Here is a 22,821-nt window from a genome sequence, read left to right as displayed (position 1 = left end):
CCAAGCCTATTGTCTTTATTATCTGTCATCTCTTAATTTCCTATATTCAACCTCATGGTTTCTGCCTGTGGGAGTTTAGTTTTTTTTTGTTATACTGTAGTGCACAATAAAAGTTAAATAATATATGTTACTTTATTGTGTGATCAGCTGTAATCTCAATTTGGTGGGGTTTATGACAATACTGTAACCTGCCACCGGGGGGTTAAACTACTTAACCACTAAGATTTTGCCTTTTTATGAAGATCTGGCATATCTTTTGCTGCCACATTTATTTATTTTTTTTTTTTTCTTTTGGGGGGGGCATAAATATGTGGAACAGTGTGAGCTGTGGGCTGCTCTTAGTTGTTGTGATGTTGTTAATCCCTGTAGCTTTGCTCTGCTGTGAAAAAGACAGTAGTCAAAGTGGATGAAGCTCTGTTTTGTGATGGAGTGTTAAATAATGAAGATTGTCTGAGTTTCTTTGCCATTTATTGTTTTTGGCTCCTCGTCCACTTTCGCATTAAATCTGTTGTTGTTGGCCCCTCACGGCTTTAATCGGCTCAAGATACCTTTCAACCAGTCAGCATTGGTGAGATGTTTTGTAACCTTGTGGGGCAGGGCTTAGGACCTATACTGCAACAAGCCACCAGGGGTTAGTGTAGTTGTTTTGGATCCTGGGGGATTCTTCCTTACCTGACTCCCGCCCTCTGGTATTCGCATACCATCTGGGACGAGCCCACAACCGACATGATTTCAAATGGGGCTATTTTTTCTAAAACTCGTGCATGTGATTGGATGAAGAATCTGTCTGTCATCTTGACTGACACGCCACTTCAGCCACTCCCAATGACTCAACCCGTGACGTAGCTCAGAGCTTACCTGACTCCCGCCCTCTGGAGTATGAATGGGCGGCCATAACGCCGCCCATTCATTCATCCATCAACTTTCTGTATTTCATATTGTGATGCAGGGCTGCACGGTGGTGTGGTGGCTAGCACCATCGTCTCACAGCAAGAGTTCCTGATTTGAGTTTGCATGTTCTCCCCGTGTATGCGTGGGTTCTTCTGGGTACTCTGGCTTCCTCCCACCACCCAAAAACATGCATGTCAGGTGAATTGATTACTAAATTGACCCTAGGAGTGAGTGTGAGCGTGGATGGTTGTCTGTCTTGTTTTTCTGTTTTAGCCCTGTGATGGACTGGCGATCTGTGCACGATGCACCCTGCTTCTCATTTTCAGTTCAATTTTCAGTTGCAGGAGTTAATCACTGCAGAATGCAGGTGTATGGAACAATTAGCAAGTAACAAGAATTTTGAAATAACTTCTCAGTACATTAAGCAGACATCGAGCAACATTTGCATCCATTCCTAGTGGCTTTTGTGACTGAATCTGTATGAAAATTAAATTTTGTTTCCACAAACACTTTCAGAAAAATATTTGCCTTTTTGGCAGCCTCTTTTGGTTTCCTGATGTTTGCAGCATGGTGGGCTAATTTTACTGAAAATAGCTGCTCGCTCTGCTGTCCGAGGAGAATGAAAACATGAAAAGTTTTAAGATGTAACAACCCAAGCAATCTAAAAGAAGCTTTGATGCTCAGAGGAAATGTGCAATTTGCAAATAACTACTCTCATGGCATCTCCATGTGATTAAAGCAAACAGTGATTAAAGCGTCTATGTGAGGTTGATTTAGCACAGTCATCATTTCCATTAACTCACACTTAAACGAAAAAGTACAAGATCAAATATAGGCAGCATAGACTCGTTATACGACATACTTTGATTTCGTATAATATTGAATTCAAGTATCTCGGGATCTTGGTCATGAGTGATGATTGGATGGAGCGAGAGATGGACAGAGAGATGGGGGTTTCGTCAGCAGTAATGAGGGCATTGCTCTGGTCCATTATGGTGAATAGGGGTATTTTTTGGGTTCCTCTAGATTCCAACCTTCACCTCTGGTTATAAGATTAGGCTAGCGACCAAAAGATTGCATATACAAGCAGCTGAAATTAGTTTCCCTCACTGGGTTTCTGGGATAAGCCTGAAAATGGACATGGTCAATTGTCAGTGGAAGGATTATATATATACACCCTCTGGCCTGGGAATAGCCTCAGGATATCCCAGGCCTCTTCGACCTGACCTTGGATAAGCAGAAGAAAATGGATGAATTGATGAATATCTCATCTTCAGCTGTCTCCCCAAGGCCTGGAGAACCAGGAACTGGTGTCATGACTAATGATCGGTTATCTTCCTCTGGCTATGTTCCTTGTGTCCGGCTTTATGTGGCTCAGTATCCTGACCAATTGTAAATGGAAACACATTTTCTGGTGAACGTACTGGGTGATTTTTACGACGGAATTATGAATACCCACTTGATTAACCCCAAAGGAAACAAAGAAGTGAGGACGAGGTGAAAAGGTGAGCGGAGGGGTTTTTGCTGATGTTACGACTACACAGGGTGATCACAGAGAGAAAAGGATGTAGAATGACTCTGCAAGAACACACAGGAAGGAGGGAGGCGAGCTGAGGTCAGCATGAAGTCGGACAGTAGCTGAACGAAAGCCTTCGGGCTGAAAAAGTGTGTGGTCATGTGGGCTGAGCCTGGCTGGTAATCCCCACCATGCACACACACAAACCAACACACACACACAACACATAGTGTAATACCATAAAGAGGCATAACTCCATCTACAAATCAAACTTTACTTATATAGCACCTTTCATACACATAAGTGCAATCGTGCAAAGTGACGGGCGAGCTGACAGCGCGGCGTAAACAGCAAAACAATTTGAGACTGATGTACATGAGAAAAAAAATTACAGTTTTTTGGAAAATTTGATGGAAAAAAAAGTCTTCTGAGTGACATTAAAGGTGCTTGTTTTAGTCTGCTGATATAGATGCAGTTCGTTGTTACGCAGTAGGTACGCAGTATTTGAGAATGTCGCTGTCTCCACTTTCACCCCTAGGTGTCAGTAACTGTTAAACACCTGTACTTTAAAAAATGATTGAAAGTTTATAGTCAGTTTTTCGATGATAGTAATCTTTAATAATCTATAATGCACTGCTTTCCAGGTTTGACTGTACATTTTAAAACCTGATAGATTAAAAGGCAATTTCTCTAACCTCAATCCCAGCCTACATTCAATATTCAGTCGCTGCCCCCTTCTGCTGGATTTTAGATGTGAAGTTATAACACAACAAATACCTTTTGATTTTTATTTCCTGCTCCAGCTCAGATTAAGATCCTGGCCACACACACTTTTGTACACAACCCAAAACACGACTGCGGTCCATTGGCTCTCATCTGAGGTGGTTGAAAAACAAATATCAGTGCTGCCTTGTTTGAATTTTTTTCAGCTGCACATTTCAAAAGAATGTATTAAGTGAATTATTCCTTGTGATTTCTGGTAATTCTCACATATAGTTGGTAATTTAAACTTTGCAAAATCACAGGATGCGGTCTGTAATAGCAAAGGCAATAAAGAGAGTGAAGAAAATGTATTCAATCAGCGAGTCTGTAGCAAAGTCAGATGTGTTTGGTTTTAATTGTCCATGAAGTTGATAAGATCAGCTATTTATAACTTCAAGAATATTGTATCTACAGCAGTAAAACAGTATCTGAAAGGGACGTCCTTAAGAAGCTTGGAGAACTATTCCTGAAGATGACTTAAAGAAACGACAGAAAGCTTGTCTAAGCTGTGTTGAAGAATAAAGGTGCTCAGACCAAATAGTGACTTTCAATCTCCTTAGAATTATACAAACTCTGTTTTTGTCTTTTATACTCTACTTATATTTATGTTTGACCGTGTTTCAATAAATCAGTGCACCTGATTCCTGTTTCCATGTGATATATAAAGGAAAAAATGAGGGGCAGTTTGGGATTTTTGGACAGTATCGTCAATACAAAGTCCATACATTGTGCATCCCAATGGGATGGAGCTTCATGGTAAAAACTATGACATCTCTGAAAGCGTCAAAGCTTCAACTTTGTTGCGTTGTTGGAGCAAGTTCATTTAGATCTGCAGATTTATGGATATTCCACTTGGGAAGTTGCAACAGTTTCAATCTGGACATATAGGCTAAACTGTAATCTCAGTCTATAGCATTTGACCTCAGGTCAGAGGTGTGATGGATACACGAGGAGGTGTGTGTTTCATTCGCTGCTGCTGTGTTTGTGAGAGTGCCCGATGTTTTGTTGTGCACAGTTCGCTCTCTTACAACTAAATGTGAGGACATTTGGCGTTTTCTTCAAAGGCTGTGCTTGTCAGGTTGACGCTGAGGGGGTCAAACATGTCAAAACATTTCCGCCCTTTATCTGCTTGTTTGGGCGTTTTTAGGATTAGTGCACTGAAAGTGTTGGTGCTTTTCTAATCCAAGCGGATTATTCGGTTTGATTGATCGATCAAACCGAATAATCTGCTTAACTCCAGTACACACGCCCACACACATCTTGACGGGATGCAGCAGGGATCCTGATGAGGTCCGTCCCTCTTGTGTTGACTGGACTCCCTCCAGCTGATTACCTCACATGATTTTTTCAAGCTGTATTGTTACTAATGAAGAAACTTTGTGTAATTAACAAACTCTTCTCTGTGTTTTCCACAGGGCCTTGTACACATATGAGGATGACAGTAATGACTTGACACTGGCATCATCTGGAGGTAGGTGTTTCCCTCACTTTTATTTCCCCCCAGGTAAAAAAAAAACATTCACTCCGATCATTTCGTCTCTGCTGTGACTCCCTCAGGTGGAATATATTAGAATTTTCATTTCGTAATGAAAATGCGCTGCCTGCGGGTGTTTCGGCGTCATCAGAGTTGGTTGTGATCGTAAATCTGATGAGCGCTGCAGGTTCTGCTGCCGCTTAGGGGATAAAAGCGATCATGTTCTTCTTCTGCTGATTGTTGCAGAGCCGTCAGAGGCGGACTCGTCATCACTGCCGTTAATGATGCACCAAACGATCATTACAGATTAATGATTCTCCAGTATAGTTGATTAACACACACACACAGACAGATGCTGTGTCTTCCTCCAGACTGTAATGTTGTCATTGCATCTTGGTATGCTATGTGTGAATGGCTACACATGAATTAGCAAATGTACATATGGAGTAAATGCTTAAACACCAGAGGGAAGATAACAGGCTTCCTGATTGTTGCAGCTAAGTTAGTCATGATCGTAAATATAAGGAAATAGTTTCTGCAGTATTGCCCTAACTTGCATTACATAAAATTCCATCCGGCTGTTTTTATGCGCAATGTGGAAAAAAACTCTTAAATGATAAATAATAATAAAATATAGTTTATGGATAAAAAAATTACAGGCAACTAGCTGCAATGATAACAGCTTTCAAAAACTGTAATTTTTTTAACTGCTTTGAGTCTTTATTTAACAGACAAGTCCAAAGAACATATGTTCAGTGTCTTCACTGACCAAGTTCATGTAATGTGCAAAAAATAAACCAATAATAATTCGATGCAGCAACACACTTAAAAACTGTTAGAAGAAAGGGAAAGAAAAACAGAAAAGTGTATAGAATATACCAGTAACATTCTTCTGGAAGATTCTCCAATCAGCATTTTACTCGGTGACAGGTGAGGGTATCAGGATTGGGTATAAAAGGAGCATCCACCAAAGGTCTTTCCAACAAGGAAATATTTCTCAGTGTAAGATTATAAAGAACTTTGGTCTTCCAGCATCTACAGAGCAGAATATTGTGAAAAGATTCAGGGAGTCTGGGGAGTGTAAAGGCCAGGGACAGAAACCATTCTTGGATGACCGTGGAGCCCTCAGGCAGCACTGCACTCAACACAGTCCACGGCTGCATCCAGAAATCTAACCTGAAATTGTATTACACAAGCAGGAAGCCATATATCACTCTCATCTCAGATGGACAGAAAGACAGTGAAAGCTTGTTCTGTGGTCGGATGAGTCCATGTTTCAGCTGCTTTTGGGAAAAACTGACGTCTGTTTCTAAAAAGATAAGATAGAGCATCCAGGCTGTTATCAGAGAAAGGTGCAAAAGCCAGCGTCTGTGATGGTACGGGGGTGCTGTTGAGCTGTACCGAGGCTCAAATATTGATTTTGACAAGAGGAGTTGGGAGAATCTAACACTTTGTCTCCGCTTTTGATGACAAATTTTGTTCACACTTCAGTCTGAGTCAACATCAGGTAGGTGATATCCTTGAAATGATCATACATTATCACAAAGAATAAACTTCAGTGGCCCTTTTCACCACCAAATTCCACTTGGAAGTGTGTCAAAGTTAATTGGACACTCTTTTATTTGTCATTTTTGGCCTTTTTTAATGTTAATTGAAAGTTTAATCAGTGCTAGCGTTAAAGCCAAGAGTGTTACCACACACCATAAAGTAGATTCTATAAAAGAGGTGGTAAGAAAATCAAAGCACATGGTTTTCATTTGATTTGTTTTTACTATAAACAATCTGAATGATAATAAATGATTATAAATAAATAAATAATAAGTATTTTGATTGTTAACTTTCCTTTTTATTGTTCATCAAATTGATCTCAAAGTTTTCTGTGTGATACTGTTTGTTATTGTGGTTGTCATCATTGTTGGGGTGTGTGACTCCATCCACTTGAACTGGAACATTTACAACCATCTTTTTTTGTATTAACCATTGTTGGCGTGGATGGCCCTTCACTCTGTGGCTCTAGTTTGGTCATCAATGCAGAAGTCCTTGCTTTAAAAACGAACAAAGAAAATGTTTCTCTGTCACTGCTGCTGCAGAGGTGCAGAATGAAAAGCTACTTCTGCCCAACAATGCCCTTCAACAACCATAAAAACCTATTAAAGCGTTCTAGCAGCAGGAGATATGCAGAGAAAAACACTCGATAATCCCAGCTGAAAAGTAATGAATCCATTTATAAGGTGAGGATTTTTTTTTTGTAAAGGTTTTGCCAAGTTCAGAGCCAAAAACATAAGTAGTAATCATAACTGGGCTTTAATATAAATCAAGTAAACCCCATCTGCCAGCAGTGGTCTTGGTTTCCTTCATGCAGGCAACTTTTCCTCAGAGAGTCAAATATTTCAGCACGTAAACCTCAAATGTATCTACCCACCACTTCAGATGAGAGCCAATGGACCGCAGTCGTGTTTTGGGTTGTGTACAAAAGTGTATGTGGACAGGATCATAATCTGAGGCATGAAGCTAACAGCCCAGAAAACCACTTCATATTTATGCACTGTGCTGCAGTCTGACTCTGCTGAAAGTAAAAAGAACTACAAAGTGTTATGGAAATCCATTAGAAAAGATACAGTACTGTGCAAATGTCCTGATCCAGGAAATAGGTACAGCAGCTGATTGAACAATTTGCAAACATAAGTGTAAATACAGTATATAAGACAAAAACTGAGTTTGTACATTTCTAAGGAAATTGAAAGTCAACATTTGTTCTGAGCAGCTTTATTTTTCAACACAGTCTGAACCCTCTTAGACCAGCTTTCTGTCATTTATTTAAGTAGTTTTCAGGAATAGTTCTCCAGTAGATGGATCAGCTGAAGGTCCAGATGCATCTCTCAGGTCCTGTCAGGTCTTTGCTGGATTTTTTCCTCTTTCTTAAGGACATCACTTTCAGATCCTGTTCATCTGCTGTAGATAGTTCTTTAGGCCTGACACTTCTTCTTTTATCCTCCACTTGTCCAGTTTCCTCAAATGTTTTAAGGACACACTGCGCACCATGCTGAGATATGCCAAGTTTTCAGCTAATAGCTCTTTGGGAATCACCTTGTCGGAGTAAAAATTAGCATCTGTCAAACTGTGTTATCTTTGGGGTTTTTCATAGATGCAACTAAAGAAATGGGAACCAATGATGTTTCGTTGTGACAGGCTGCTGGTAACAAATCGTGTAAAGATACAATTTAAAACTGGTTCTTTGCTAAGTTGTCTGTTATGTGTAGACACAACACTGGTTCATCTCTTGAGTTAGGAGCTTTTTTTCTACTTGAATGATTCATAGGTCAGAGTTAAGTGAGTTGATAAAGAAAAAACACATTCCTCTGAAAATGGTCAGGTACAAGGACTGGACTGAAAATGAGTGAAAAAGCAGAAAATGTCCAAAGAAAAACTTTGAAAGACCTTCAGAAAGCCTGGAGAGCTATTGCTCAAGACCACTTTAAAAGTTTAAAAGAAAGTCTGGCTGCGTGGCAGGAAACAGAAAGAAATGAGGGCTGGATCAGGAGTTTTGTTCAGTATGTCGACAGCCAGTCAGAGAGAGACAATCAGAGGAGGGGGACACACTCACACAAACCTCACATCATCAGCAATGCTTACACAAGTGAAACATGTAGACAGGATCAGAACAAAACTCTAAAATTAGAGGCGGCTGGTTTGACTGCAGAGGTTCGACGATTGGCTGACGTTTCAGTCCCATCTTCTTGGTTTCCAGCTGAGCCAGTGGCTGGTGCAGCCAGATGCTGGTTAGACACACGAGCAGTGGTCTTCTCATTTCCCACTCCTGACCTACCGGCTCCCGTTTATCTTGGGCCAGATCAGAAACTGACTTGAGCATGAATGCAGCCACCACCAGCTTCTCAGCTGGCTGACGTTTGTCCCTTTGACTGCACCATGATCAACCAGACAGAAATATCTAACAAACAAACCATCTGTAGAAAAATATGAATTTTTTTCAACTGTGATATTATGCAGTATCAGCCACTGCTGATTATCATTTAGACTCCAGTTTAAGTGAATTTCCTGACTTCGACAAAACAATTCTAGTGATTTTTTTTTATTTTTTTTTTACAAGTTACAAGTATGTAATTTCATAACAGAAATAAAAGCAGAAGCTTAAGAAGAAACTTTGATGTTAAGTGTTATTCGAACTTTATCAACTCTCCCTCTGAATTTCTTTAAACTTGTGCATGATTTCTTCAAAATGTCTCCTGTTTAAGTTTGGCTCTTTATTTAAATCAACTTTGTACATTAAATTGGTCCCTTTTCACATAAACTGACATTACTATAATGCCCTTTCCTTTTATTAAAACAGATATTGAACTGATTTCAGATGTTTTAACACTAACAGATGTGTGCAGTGTGGTTGTCGGTGTGATCTTGTGTGTGAGTTTATGCATGAATTGATTTGATTATTGATTTTATTATGTAAAGCACTTTGTGCTGCTTTTTAGTATGAAAGGTGCTATATAAATAAAGTTTGATTTGATTTGATTTACTGCACAAAAAAAACGTCCCTGTAATTTGCACAAAAACAACATGACAAGATTAAATGCTCATAACCGTCTGAGTCGGGATCATAAAGGACTTCTTGCTGCAGTGGTTGTTTATCAGTTTGTTTTTGTGAATCAAGTGTTCAGACTGTTTAACCTTTTTTACAAATTTTCTTGTGTTGTCGATTTCAAACGGTAAGTACTAAGTGAATTAAAGGTGTAAATACCGTCATTAAAGCGGATTGATGGGTTTCATGTATTTGAAATTGAACGTATGTGATCGTGTGGAAAAATGAAGGGTGTTCGGGGGCGGAGGTGGTTGGGTGGCACAGCTCGGAGGGCAGCCCAACTGAAACCTGTCAAGCCAGACGTGGCTGCCGCTGTGCTGCTGCAGTGATGACGTCTCTTGCTCTTTGCTGCAGGAGGCGGTCTGGCAGAGATCACGCTGACCTTTGACAACGGCTCGGTGATGTACGGCTTCTGCAGCCTGAAGGAACCCACCGCCGCTCTGCCGCGATACATCTTCATCAACTGGGTGAGTCGCTGGGTCAGGTGTAGACGAGGGGAGCAGAGGAGATGAATTAGGCACCAAACGCACCAAAATGTCCTTCACTTCATTAGAGGGGGAACATCTGAGTCACTAAGGGTCACAGTACATTTTTGATTTCACAGTTTATCTGACGGAGACTTGCTGATGTTAATGACCTGAAACTAGGTTCATTTTTACAGCTGCAGCCTCAGCAGCAGCTTCGTCTGCTTATTAATGGACTTATTTTTAAAGTAAGCCACCAGCACACTAATTGGAGGTAGTTTAATTGAAGTAAATTTAGTCAATGACACGAAGAAAAAAAAGAAAAAAGTTGATAGACTTGCTCACTTTTTTAAGGGGAAAGTAATGCTTTTCAAATGAGAGTCTGTAGCTTTATTTTAACTGCAGGAACTCTGGTCTTTTAAGGTCCTTTCCTCTAATTTCCCCCCTTTCCACCACATGAAGCAGAAACTAATTGATGTTCCAGGGACATAAACTGGAAGCTTCAAAATTGGTCTTGCAGCATTTAACATTTCCTATTGGCCCCAGCGTTTTAAGTCCACCATTCTGTTTCAGGCCTTTCACGTTCGATATCCACCTAGTTCATGAAATCAGCAACATGAAAGTACCGCCGGAATAGTTGTTATTGTTTGAGTTTGTATGTTGTGTTTTCAGGCATTCGTGGGGTTGTTTATTGGCGATTATTACCTGAGGCACAAATGAAAGCGCCTACAAATTGTAGAAATGTGTAACATGAACAGACTCTGACTGAATACAACTGAAACAAACTTCCTGTTTAGAATGCTGAGGCCAAGACTTTTTACACTTTAACTGACTTCATTTGCCAAACGGACTCTCTAAATTTTCCCTTCAGCTCCTTGTCCCTTGTCCCAAGTCCCTTACTGTTGACCTTTTGGGTGCTGTTTTGGAGCCAGAGATTTTTGAGTCTGCACCTAGTGGTATTTTCAGGCAGACCCAGTGAGTGGGTCTATCTTTTATGATTCCTTCCAGCTGAACAGGGAAATCAAAGTTTCAGATAGCCAAGAAGGAAATTTAATCTGGAACAACCCCCAAATGTGAACATCCAGGAAAAGTGGAAAAACTCGGAAATTTGATCTGTTTTGTTTCTCATAAAGTAGGTTCCACAAATAGGATTGTTATTAACTGTTAAGGTAATGAAAGCCAAACCAGCAAGTAAGCAAACCCACCCATTTGATTTCAACCCACTGTGAGTGGAACAGAGAAGCAGAGTGCCATTTATATTGATCACACTTTGTTTATTGTTTGTCATTGTGAAGAAGCCTATAATTCTCTTTTATTTGATATTTGTGCAATCTTAAAAATGAGACAGTGATGAAGCGACTGTCTCTTAGACACATAGATAGCAGCTTTGCGCGTGACTTTGTCAGGAAGGATGTTTATTCTTTCCAGGAGTTAAAAATGGAAGTGAAAATGTTTTCTGTTTATAAGAGTCCACGTGAAGGAGAACAAACTGCATGTTGTGTCAACAGCTTTCTCAACAGGCGCTAATTTTTCATAATCAGACAGGCAGCACCATGAGGAGTTCTCAGCTGGACGCTGTGAAAACTAAAAACCTTCCTGTAACCACAGAGGGAGGAAAAAATATTAATCACATATGTACAGTCATATGAAAAAGAAAGTAAAAAACTGTGTTTTTAAATTTTTAAGATTCTACCTCAAGGACATGATTAAAAATAACATCCCCATGTTTACCGGATTTTTAAAACTACATGAATTCAGCCTCAAATAAACAAACCACTGTGTCATTATTTATTGAACAAAAACTGAGACAAGTGAAACCTTACTGCAGAAGTTTTGTCAGTTTGCTGGTCTGGGGCATTCAGGTGTGTGTTAACACAATGCCAAGGAGGAAAGACATCAGCAGTGAATTAGAGAAGCAGTTGTTGCTGCCCATCAGTCTGGGAAGGGTTATAAGGCCATTTCCAAACTATCTGGAGTCCATCATTCTACAGAGAGAAAGATTATTCACAAGTGGAAAACATTTAAGACAGCTGCCAATCTTCCCAGGAGTGGACGTCCCAGTAAGGTCACCCCAAGGTCAAAAACCCAAGAGCTTCATCTCAGACTCTACAGGCCTCAGTTAGCATGTTAAATGTTAAAGTTCATGATAGAACAATTAGAAAAAGACTGAACAAGTATGGCTTGTTTGGAAGGGCTGCAGGAGAAAGCCTCTTCTCTATAAAAAGAACATGGCAGCACAGCTTAGGTTTGTAAAGTTACATCTGAAAAAACCACAAGACTTCTGGAACAATGTCCTTTGGACAGACCAGACCAAAGTGGAGATGTTTGCTCATAATGCACAGCAGCATGTTTGGAGAAAACCAAACACAGCATATCAGCACAAACACCTCATACCAGCTGTCAAGCACGGTGGTGGAGGGCTGATGGTTTGGGCTTGTTCTGCAGCCACAGGACCTGGGCACCTTGCAGCCACTGAGTCCACCATGAACTCACTGCTTCTGTATTTTGTCTCCGTTTTTGTTCAATAAATAATGACATAGTGTAATATGTCATGTGATGTTCACCTGAGGTTATATTCAACTGAATTTTAATACCTGGTAAGGTCCACGAGATTTGTTTTATGATGTTGTGATAAATAAAATCTTAGAACTGAGTGATAGGGAACTTTCTGTTTCATGACTGTAACTGAGAAGGGCAAATTATGCACTATTTAATTCATGTTAAAACTGAAATGTTGCAGGAAGAAATTAATAATTTGTGTGTTGAGAACATTTGAACACAGCCTGACTCCTTCTGAGAGCCTCAAGATGAATGTTTTACTTTCTGAACCTAACAACGGCAGGGGCTTCCTGAGGGAGGGCATAATGATGGAGTGCAGAGGGATGTAGAAAGAAAGAGAGCTTATGTTTAATTGCTGCCTGGATTTGAACTTAATTTTTTCCCAGGACCAGAGGTGACTGGAAAAAAGAGGGGAAAAAAAATCTGTGCACAGCTCTGTTCATGTTTGGGAGAGACAGACAGGAGGACATTTGGTGGCTAAATGAGGCTGGGAGCAGAGCCATCAGAGTCTATCAGAATATAACGTAGCAACATTAACAGCCAAAAGAGCACCAGACTGTGGCAAACTAGGCCAAAATGGGCCGAAGTGGGCCAAAAAATGTCCAAAACAAGAGAATAAAATATCCTAAAATACACTGCAGAAACATTCCAGCTGCATTTCTCTCCATATTTGACACTCACAGAGATGTTGATGAGAGATAGTTATGAATGCAGATGAGAAGGGGCCGTTTTCCTCAGTAATTGGTGCTTACGGTGTTGGTATTGTGCTGGTTTGAATGAGCTATGATTACTGAAGTACATCCAGCCTGTTATAATACAACTGGTTCAATAACTGAACACTGCCACAGCTGAATAAAAGTACCTAATGAGAGCAAAGCTGGGAGGAAACTGCTCCTAAATGTGGTCATTTGGAAGGAAAATAATTAGTGATGAAGAATAATTTGGGATGTCCCGCTAAACTCTTTTTCCGTCCTCTCTCTTATTTTCTTTTTATGCCTTCATGTTTCTCCTCTCTGTCCTTTTTCATCTTGTTTCTGTTGTATAACTTCCCTTTCTTCTCTGAGGCAGGTCGGGGAAGATGTGCCGGATGCCAGGAAGTGTGCCTGTGCCAGCCATGTTGCCACCATCGCAGACTTCTTCCAGGTCAGAATCGCCAACATTCACAAACATCCTACATAAAAACCTAAAAATGACATGTTGCAACAGTCGAGGTCCTAGCAGACTGTGAGCACCAATGGAAGAAATGAGTTTCTCTAACAATTAAAAGGTGCTCTACACATCATGATATCGTATCGCACACATTTAGGCTCAGTTTGCACTGAAATTCACTTTTCCAGCTTTGTCCAAGAGCTAAAAAAAACACTCACTAATAGATGAATACATGATCTCAACACAAACTGAACCATCCCGCTGAAACAATCTCCAACCTGCCACACAATAACAACCACACTAATGACAGAAACGAGTCATTTAAGGTGTGAATGATCAGGAGAGATGCTGTATATCACAGGGGCTCGTCGTCTTCCTGAGCATGGGGCTTTTGCAACAGTGTTTTATTTGTTCGAATGCTGAGGTTTTCACCCCCACTTTCATGGTAAAAGTGGCAAGTATAACGCGTTGCACTGCAGAGGGGAAAAAGTACACGTCAGCCAGTAATCCAGGAAATGTATATTTTGATACGATCCGTTTTTTACCGCGTTACTTTCATGCAAGTCATGATGTTTTCCTACCCTTAACCATCTAGTTTTTAATCTCTAACTTTAACCAAGTAGCTTGTTCTGTGTACACCAACAACAAAACAGCAAGAGGAAACTTGATTGAATTCAAATCTACATTTCTATGTACAGATACTGAAAGGAAACAGTGGTCAGGAGGACATTCAATGTTGACTCACTCACTCGTCAGTTAAAAGTGTTGTGCCATCCTCCAACCCCTCCAACCTACGAATGTGGCCTCTTTCCCTATTTAATGTGATGCAACATGCTGTCGCAGTGCTACTGTACAGTTATTTTCTTGTGCTGTAGCATGAAAAAATGGTCTAAAATCGTGTCGATCTCTTATCGATCATTCGGTTGAAAATCCAACGAAACTGTCCTGTTTCTGCTCCCGCTGCTGTTATCTGGTTAGAAAATCTAAGCCATAAAGTGAGTTCAAGGTTACAGATAAAAGGCAGCAATGAATGTGTGAGAGACATGCTAAATGTCAAAGTGGTGGGCTGAAATCTGATTTCCCGCTAAATCTGCCCCCTTTTTTTTTTTTTGGCTTATTTATTCAAGTAAACCCATAATAGCATCCAGCTTTGTGTCCAATTTAGGATGTGTTAGTCAGTAGGTATTTTTTTTACTCTCTATGCCATTAATAAAGATTAGCTCTAATTTCTAAATGGTGAAGCCAATTTTTTTTTCTTTTTACTTGCAGTGCACAGATTTGATTATCATTTTTTCATGCTGAGTAGAAATGAACTGAGACGAGATTAGAGGCTGGTCTAAGTGCATGTGAATAAAAACATGATCCTGAAGGTCCCTAATACAAAAGACAGCTCGGGTGGCAGTGGTATCTTTTGTATATCGGGCATAATAAATCCAGTTACCCACAATTCAGCGTGGCATGACGTCAGCTTCTCTTTTGATGTAACAGAACACAAATATTATGTAGAAAACATGGTGGCAGAGTTATATATTTTCACCATAGGCCAGTCCAAAGCTGTGGTTTTCTGCACGACTGAAATAATCACTCATGAATATTAGAACATGTAAGCCATAACAAGATATTTTTTTTAACTGTCTAACCATGAATTTTGTAACATGTAAGACTAATCTTGTACATATTAACCTAACCCCTGTATTGTTAACACCTAATCCTAAATATTTGCCAGTTAGAGAGCCGTAGAAAATTAAAGAATCGTGAATGGATGGAAAGTAGGACTTCGGCATGCTGATAAATCTTAGCTGCATCTACATAAAAAACTTAATAATTGTACAGTTTTTTATCCCTTATTGTGAAACTTTGATTTTTTGCACTATGGATCAGTGGAGCTATTGTATGATTGTCATGATATTGGGTTCTTTGGGCAGTCAGTCAGCTGATCTAAAGTTACTTTTGCTTGTTGTGAGATAAATTAGGTGAACCTGCCTGCGTAAATCCAGACTGTTCATACAAAACAATGCAAAGGTATTTTTTATTAATGTACAATTGTCGACTAAATGTTCTAGTGAAAAAAGATATTTTGTAGAATTTGGAAACAGTTACAGTTGTGGCATTCTACCGTGTTTTGGGGTAAAAGAGCCAGGTTTGGGCCACAAAAAGCCTCTTTAAATAAATAATTGGAGTCAAAAAGGTAGCCGGTATTTACACTGAAGATCATCGGGCTCCCATCCAGTAGAGTTTATTCCACAAAAAGAAATAAACCTTGGTCTGCACCAGGAAACAGTCTGAACTTCTTTTTTATGCACACAAGGTTGGGAATGGGCTGTACCCATTTTTCCACACAGAAACTCCCAGTTTTCCTGGAAACCAGGGGCGTGATCGTCAGTCTAGTTTTCGTATTGCAGGGTGTAGCAATCAGCCATTGCTCATGCTAACTTCTTTTTTAAAAAAGCTAACTCATAGCTATCTAGAAAGTTTTGGCACATGCATATTTGGGTAAGTTATTACGGAAAGCCTTCAACATCCTTTGAGCTCATCCTGCTGTTTGAGCAGTTTTTTTTAGGCCTGGTGTCTCTCCCACTAATCTCCAGAAATTAATTCTGTTGTATTTTGATAACTTTATTTCACAAGCAACATTATGTTGTCCTTTACATAATCAGTCACACCAGATTTATTTCAAACGTAGCTATTAGTTTGTAACACTTCATAACTATAGAGCGACTTCCAAGTCTCACTTTGTTTCTCCTCAAACAGTATCTGATCTAATCATAAAGATACTGAAAGAAAGTCTGAACCCAACAGCTTTCCTCTTGTAGAAATCTCACTAATCAGGAGGTCATCGTGTCCGAGGTTTAATTACAGCCTGCTGCTCACACGCTGTGGTTCAGCATCAGGACCTGTTTCTTCAGCACAAATCTTTTTATTAAGAGTGCAAATGTTTCTCCACATGCGACGCCATGAAGGTGACAGGGTGGTGTTTAACTTCATATCTACCTCCAGAGAGTCGGGTGACTACCTGAGAACTGATAAGGGCGGAAAATGTGCGTTAAAATGATTTTAGTTTTGTAACCTGTCGTGTTTGTTTTTTATCAAACGATCGGCGGGAAAAGAAGCTTCGTCACATTAAAACCTGTAGGAAGATCAAAGAGGAGGAACAAGTGTGTGTGTGTGATGAATACCATTGCTTTTAAAAGTAATCTCTCTTTGCTTAGAGCTCTGAGCTGAGTGTGTGTGTGTGTTTTCACACTAGTACACCTGGCTGAATGTATTTTTGGACTCAGAGTAGATAAAAAGACCCGAGATTAAAGTGGAAGTGATGTTTTATTTATATTTTTTTATAGCAGCTGAAGAGTGTACGTGAGAGTGTGTGTGTGTTGGAGTGTCATTATTCTAAGTGGCAGTTTTCTCTCCCACACAGCATCAACTTCATCACACCAACAAGGTTTTAAATAGCCCTTTTAGGGACACACACACACACACACACTCTGGATTGTGTTTCCATCACTTCAGAGGACGTCACACTGACTGAGATGAATCTCTGCAGCATCTAAAGTTTTCACAGAAAATAATACTAACAGCTAGAGTCTAAAACGCTGATGATTTTGGTGAAGATTTATCTTTCATAAATGCTCAGTGGGGTTGAAGAGGAAACCGTGGCTGACATTTCTCCATGGTTTTTCTGGACAAGGAAAGAAAATTCTTTGTTGTCAAAGAGAACAAAACAAAGTACTCTGTTCAGGGTGGGTGTAGTGCGGTCCTTCAACCAGGGCTTTTGGAGCTTTGTGCATGATGAGATAACAACGACAGCTTGATTAGTGAAAGAAAAGAGGCGCTCTGCTTCTGTATAACAGAAGGATGGAGCCAACCGGAGAGGAAACTCAGACTGAACAAGTTGCTTTAGATGAAACAGCTCAAAGAATCTGAGGAGCTGACATAATTACCGGTGACCTTCCTTAGTTTGACTAAATCTGAAAGATTTTTACTAATTTCACACATCAGAACTTGTTCTCCTCTTTTTGAACGCTTCAAAATCAGACTTTCTATAGAACAGAATGTCCTCGTGCTATCAGACATTTCAATCTCGCAGTGTATCAGGACAAAAATGGTTTGAATCTAATTTAGTGTCACGTCAAAGTAAAGATGAGAGATAAAATACAAAAAACGAGCAGCTGATTTCTACTCGAACAGATTCAGTTCTATTTGGTTCAGATTGCACTGAAACTTCTCCTCGATCCAATCTCCCGTCCTGAGCGTGCACGAGGCGACTGTTGGAAGAAAAAACTCTGTTTTAACAGGAAGAAACCTCCATCAGAACCAGGAAGGGTGGCCGGTTTGAGAGCACAGGAAAGAGGGGACAACAATACCATAACACCCGGCCAGGGATACCTGCTGAGGCAGAGAAACACAAGTTAATGACAATAATGTCACATGTACATGGAGAGGAAAGTGAGCAGAGTGAGGAGAGGTGCATCATGGGAGGTCCCCCAGCAGTCTAAGCCTATAGCAGCATAACTATGGGATGTTTCAGGGTCACCTGAGCCATCCCTAACTATAAACTTTATCAAAAAGGAAAGTTTTAAGCCTACTCTTAAAGGAAGAGAGGGGCCAAAGTGGCAGCTGGTTTCACAGAGACAGAGAGGGGCCTGATAACTGAAGGAAGTGAACCTGCAATCTGAGAGCAAAGTGTTCTGTTGGGAAATTTTACAACGATGAGATCTTTAAGGTATGATGGAGCTCGGTCATTAAGAGCTTTATATGTGAGGAGAAGAATCTTAAATTCTAACAGGGAGCCAATGAAAAGAAGCCAAAACTGGAGAAATAGGATCTCTCCTGTTAGTTCTCATCAGAACTCTGGCTGCAGCATTTTGGATCAGCTGGAGGCTTTTCAGAGAATTTCTTGGACAGCCCAATAATAAAGAATTACATTAGTCCAACCCTGAAGTAACACATGCATAGAGCAGTTTTTCTGCATCACTCTGAGACAGGATGTTCCTAATTTTAACAATATTATCTACTGATTATATCTACCTCTTTAGGGGGTGGAGGTCATCATCAATGCCAGCAGTCTGGAAGACATCGACCCAATGGCCATCGGGCAGCGGCTCACCAACGGGACGGTGGCAGTGGCGAGCCCGGTTCTGTGCCGTCTGAGAACTCGAGATGAAGAGAATGCAGATGTGGTATGAGGAGAGACTTGCACACATTCAGGCTTCCATGAAGCATGTAGTTGAACATCTTACAGTCATTCAGATGATATGTGAGCAGCACCAAAGGCTGCAGAACAGAGAGCACCCAAAGAGCTATCTCAACATCAGAAACAGAGAGTTCACTGAGAGTTTTTAGACCTCTCACCTGTAAAGATCATATGTTCTCTCATACAAAGATCTCTCTCCGTCTCTCCTGGTGCAGGGCACCGTGTACGAGAAGACCAATGCAGAGGTGGAGATGAAGAAAATCAATAGAGAGGAGTTCTGGGAGCAGGCCAAGGTATGTGTGGAGGAGGGAGGTGAGAGAAAAAGAGAGGAGGAGGAGGAATGAAAGTGATAAGAAAAGAGTTTAATCTTCAGGATACCAATATTTTGTTATAATTTTATTGTAACTTCAAAAACAGAAATATTGATTATTCCTCAATAGTAGGAAAAAAACTTTAATCACATAATGTCTGAGCTGAAGGATGACGCGGGTTTGTGATCTCTGACTTACAGCGTTCTGAAAAATCTTTCATACGGTCTTAACAGATTAAAGTGTATGATAGTGAGGAATCAGACAGTGTCGGATAGGAAAATTAATTGCTGTTTAAAAATCCTGATCCAGCCCTCATTTCTTCATATTTTCCTTCCAAGCTGCCAGACTTTACTGTAATCTTTTAAAGTGGTCTTGAGCAATAGTTATCCAGGGTTTCTGAAGGTCATTCAAAGTTTTTCTTTGAACATTGGCTTTTTTTTAAACCTATTTCCAATCCTTGTACCTGCCCATTTTCAGAGGAATGTGTTTTTTTAACACCAGAAACTGACCTATGAGTCATTAAAGCTGCCGTCGGCAGGTTTTCAAAATTGCGAGTCTAAAGTCGGAAAATTCGAACTGATACAACTTTCAGGTCCCTCCCCCAACCTCTAACAAGCCCCCCAAACCCCTCCCCCTCTGTGGACGAGGTTGTGCACGTGAGTTCACACCAGTGTGAGCGCACACAAGCTGGGGCAGACTCACGCTCAGCAGCGTGTGCACAAGCTGTGATTGACAGGTAAGATTCCTCCACCCTAACGTGATTGGTTAAAAACAGCCGGGAGCGCTCGATTTTTGCAAGCATGATTACAGGCTTCAGAGGGAGCTACAGATTTCGTTATTTTTCCTAAACAGACTATTTAATATTCTACTTCCAGAATCCCATGACAGTTCAAGCTAATATGACTAAAAAAAAGTTGCCGACCGCAGCTTTAAAGCATAAAAACACACCTAACTCAAGGGATGAACCAGTGTTGTGTCTACACATAACAGACAACTTAGCAAAGAACCAAAGTTTTAAATTGTACCTTTAGGCACTTTGTTACTAGCAGCCTGTCACAAAGACACATCATTTGTGGACGCAGCTTATTTTTGTCTCTTATGTTTGGTTTCTAGCGTGAAGAGGAGCTGAGGAAGGAGGAGGAGAGGAGGAAGGTTGCAGAGGAGCGGCAGCGTTTTGAGGAGGAGCGAATGGAGCTGGAGAGGAAGGAGCAGGAAAACCGAGAGAAGAGGTACCACGAGAAGGAGAGGCAGATCGAGGAGCACAGGTGGGCAGCGAGCACAAACATTTAGTGTCACGCCAACACACTGAAAAATCTCTTTCAGGAACTATGCGTCCTGTCTTCATACCTCAGGGACTAGGTGATAGAAACATTCTCCAGAAAGCTTCACAAAGTCCAAACAAAAATGACACCAGACTTCCTTTTTTTTAGAAAGAACCCTGCAGAATTAATAAAGAGATAGTTTAAAGATGCATCTGCAGCATCCAAACAGTCACCCTTAACGCACAACTTCTTCTTCTGTGCACTGGAGGGGAATTTAAAAGCATGCATCGGTCGGTCTGAGTCTGATTGAGTTAATAAATATAGACTGCCAACTGAATTATCTGTGTGTGTGTTTTTATAGCTTTTATTTAGTATGTTATGGGTTGGACTAACATACATTACATGTTTACATGCATTTCAAAAGTCCAGTTGGGTTTGGACTAACAAAATAGTTAATGTTTTTTCCTTGTATCACATAAATATGCTTACAGTTTGGTGTGTGGTGAGTGCAGGCTGAAGGACTGAATGATTTATTTTTAACTTGATCGAAACAAAAAGTGGTGGATCGACAGGATGTCCAGAAATCCCAAATATCCAAAAATGCACAACAGAACAAGGATGGAACAAAATTTGACTTTTCATGAAGGAGTAAAACACACAAGGACTCACACAAACAAGGACAATCTAGTTAAGATCAAAGGAAACCCAGTAGCATATATACTGAGGGTGGTGATAACAAAGGACAAGGAAACTGTGGTGCTAGAACTGTTGGAGAAGAGAAAAGCAAAGTGGAGGTACAGAGAAACTTAACTAATGGTTTTATTAAAGAAAGAAAGGAAACCATAAACTGAACTGGGAAACCAAAAGACTGCATTACTGAACAAACCAGATGGAGAAAATCAATTACAGAATCTGATTTTAAAAAATGATCAAAGTGTAAAGTAATGGCAGTCACAGCAGCTGGGACCGAGAGAGCTGAGGACAACTACAGGTGAGAATGGGAGACAGAACAAACTGGAAACTAAACTAAGACCATGACACGATTATATAACTGAGGCAAGACTAAACTGAGAGTACAGACAAATATGACACAAAAGGAAGAAGAAAAACTGAGGCAAACCGTAAAATATGGACTATAAACAAAAAGGCAAATCAAGAAAAGACTAATAGAAACAGATAATAAATCCTAATTCAAATAAAACACAGAAAAACCACAAACAAAGAAAAAAAAGACCTAACAAAACCCCCAAGACTATGACAAGTAGTGGTTCTGTGATGGTTTGGACCACTATTTCATGGGATTTTGCTGGTTCTGTAACAGCAGCTCATCGAACGGTTACTTAGGAATATTAGTCCATTTGGGGTGACCAACTGCTTCTCAGTGGTGGTGCCATTTTTAAGGGCAATAATGCACCAATTCTTTCAGCTAAAACTTTCAAAAAAGTTCAAATCTGGCACAAAAAGCACATTAGTGGTGTGGAACACTTAGATTTGAACAAAATGGAACATCTGGTGAGTTTAAGGAACATTTCCCCTCACCATCATCTGTTGTGTTTGAGGAATAGATTAGCCACTGTCTAAAACCTGCACGACTCCATTATTCACAATATTGAAGGAGTTATTGGTGCTAAAGAAGGACCAGATAAAAATAGATATTAAAAGTTGTTACCTAGCATGCTGTCTCTGGGGTTTTGTCCAATCCCTGTCGCAGTTTATGCACTGGAGACGATGTGCACATGTTTTTTGTTTGCAGAGTTATAAATCCAGCTGTGTGTGTGCTTAGGTCTCATGAGTGTAAATGTGATTTTACCTGTGTGTGTGTGTGTGTGAACAGGAAGAAGATGCAGGAGGAAGAGGAGGCCAGGGAGAGGTTGCGGAACCAGACCGCCATGGTAAGTTTTGTATATTCATAATGTCAAATCAGTGCCAAAACAAGCCTGAGTTTGTTACATGTACCCTGATGGATTTTTATTACTTCATATATATTTTCATGGCAGCGTATGTAGCACACTTTTACTTAATCACGGCTTCACTTCCCCTCCTGATAGCATGCCTCCCTGTCAGTCACAAAAGAACAAAAACTATTTGTCTGACAGGTTGGTTTGGTTGGGAAGTGTGTGATTAAAGGCTGCGTGTGCTTCTCAGAAATGTAAAGTCTCACAGTGAGAGTAAACTGAGTCCCTGAGAGCGTCGGCATGTGTGGTTTATTTTTATAAGCAGAGTCAAAAGCATCAGAGCGTCCTGCTGTGTCGTATCACAGCTGAAAGTCTCTCTTTGTGACAAGTCCAGGAACAAACAGCAGTTATTAAATCAAAGGAAATGTTGCTGGAAACTTTTGTTACCAAAAGAAGTAAGGGAACAAACAGGAAGTCATCAAAACAGGCTGTGTAACTGGGAGAAATGCAGATAGTATTCTTACCCATTCTCCTCAATATGAGCTGCATTTGGACCAAAAGCACCCAGTACTTTTAGCAACAATGACTTTTTTTTTATATAAGAACTGGATCAGAGGGCTGTTGTTTGGGTTTCTGTTATGATCTAAACTCCTGAGTAAATCAGACAAATTCAGTTGACCCTCAGCTGCGATCTGAACTGCTGTCGCACAAATCAGCAATGCGGCACCTTCCCGCAGGGTCGTGCTGAGTCGT

At 40.3% G+C, this 22,821-nt stretch overlaps 1 protein-coding gene across 4 annotated transcripts in view; it reads left to right on the top strand.

The window, feature by feature from the left end:
- Positions 1–22,821, top strand: part of dbn1 (drebrin 1) — a 132,172-nt gene that overhangs the window by 92,486 nt on the left and 16,865 nt on the right. For all 4 annotated transcript variants that reach the window (XM_075486611.1, XM_075486610.1, XM_075486613.1 and 1 more), the window contains exons 2-8: positions 4,585–4,640; positions 9,592–9,704; positions 13,329–13,403; positions 18,443–18,586; positions 18,816–18,893; positions 20,025–20,176; positions 22,008–22,065. In XM_075486611.1, the coding sequence (XP_075342726.1) occupies positions 4,585–4,640; positions 9,592–9,704; positions 13,329–13,403; positions 18,443–18,586; positions 18,816–18,893; positions 20,025–20,176; positions 22,008–22,065 (676 nt within the window). The remainder of the gene's footprint in view (positions 1–4,584; positions 4,641–9,591; positions 9,705–13,328; positions 13,404–18,442; positions 18,587–18,815; positions 18,894–20,024; positions 20,177–22,007; positions 22,066–22,821) is intronic.

This window comes from Odontesthes bonariensis, chromosome 16, assembly GCF_027942865.1.
Source record: "Odontesthes bonariensis isolate fOdoBon6 chromosome 16, fOdoBon6.hap1, whole genome shotgun sequence".
Classification (NCBI taxonomy): Eukaryota; Metazoa; Chordata; class Actinopteri; order Atheriniformes; family Atherinopsidae; genus Odontesthes; species Odontesthes bonariensis.
Note: the sequence above shows the minus strand (reverse complement) of the source record. Positions and strands in the feature narration are given on the sequence as shown.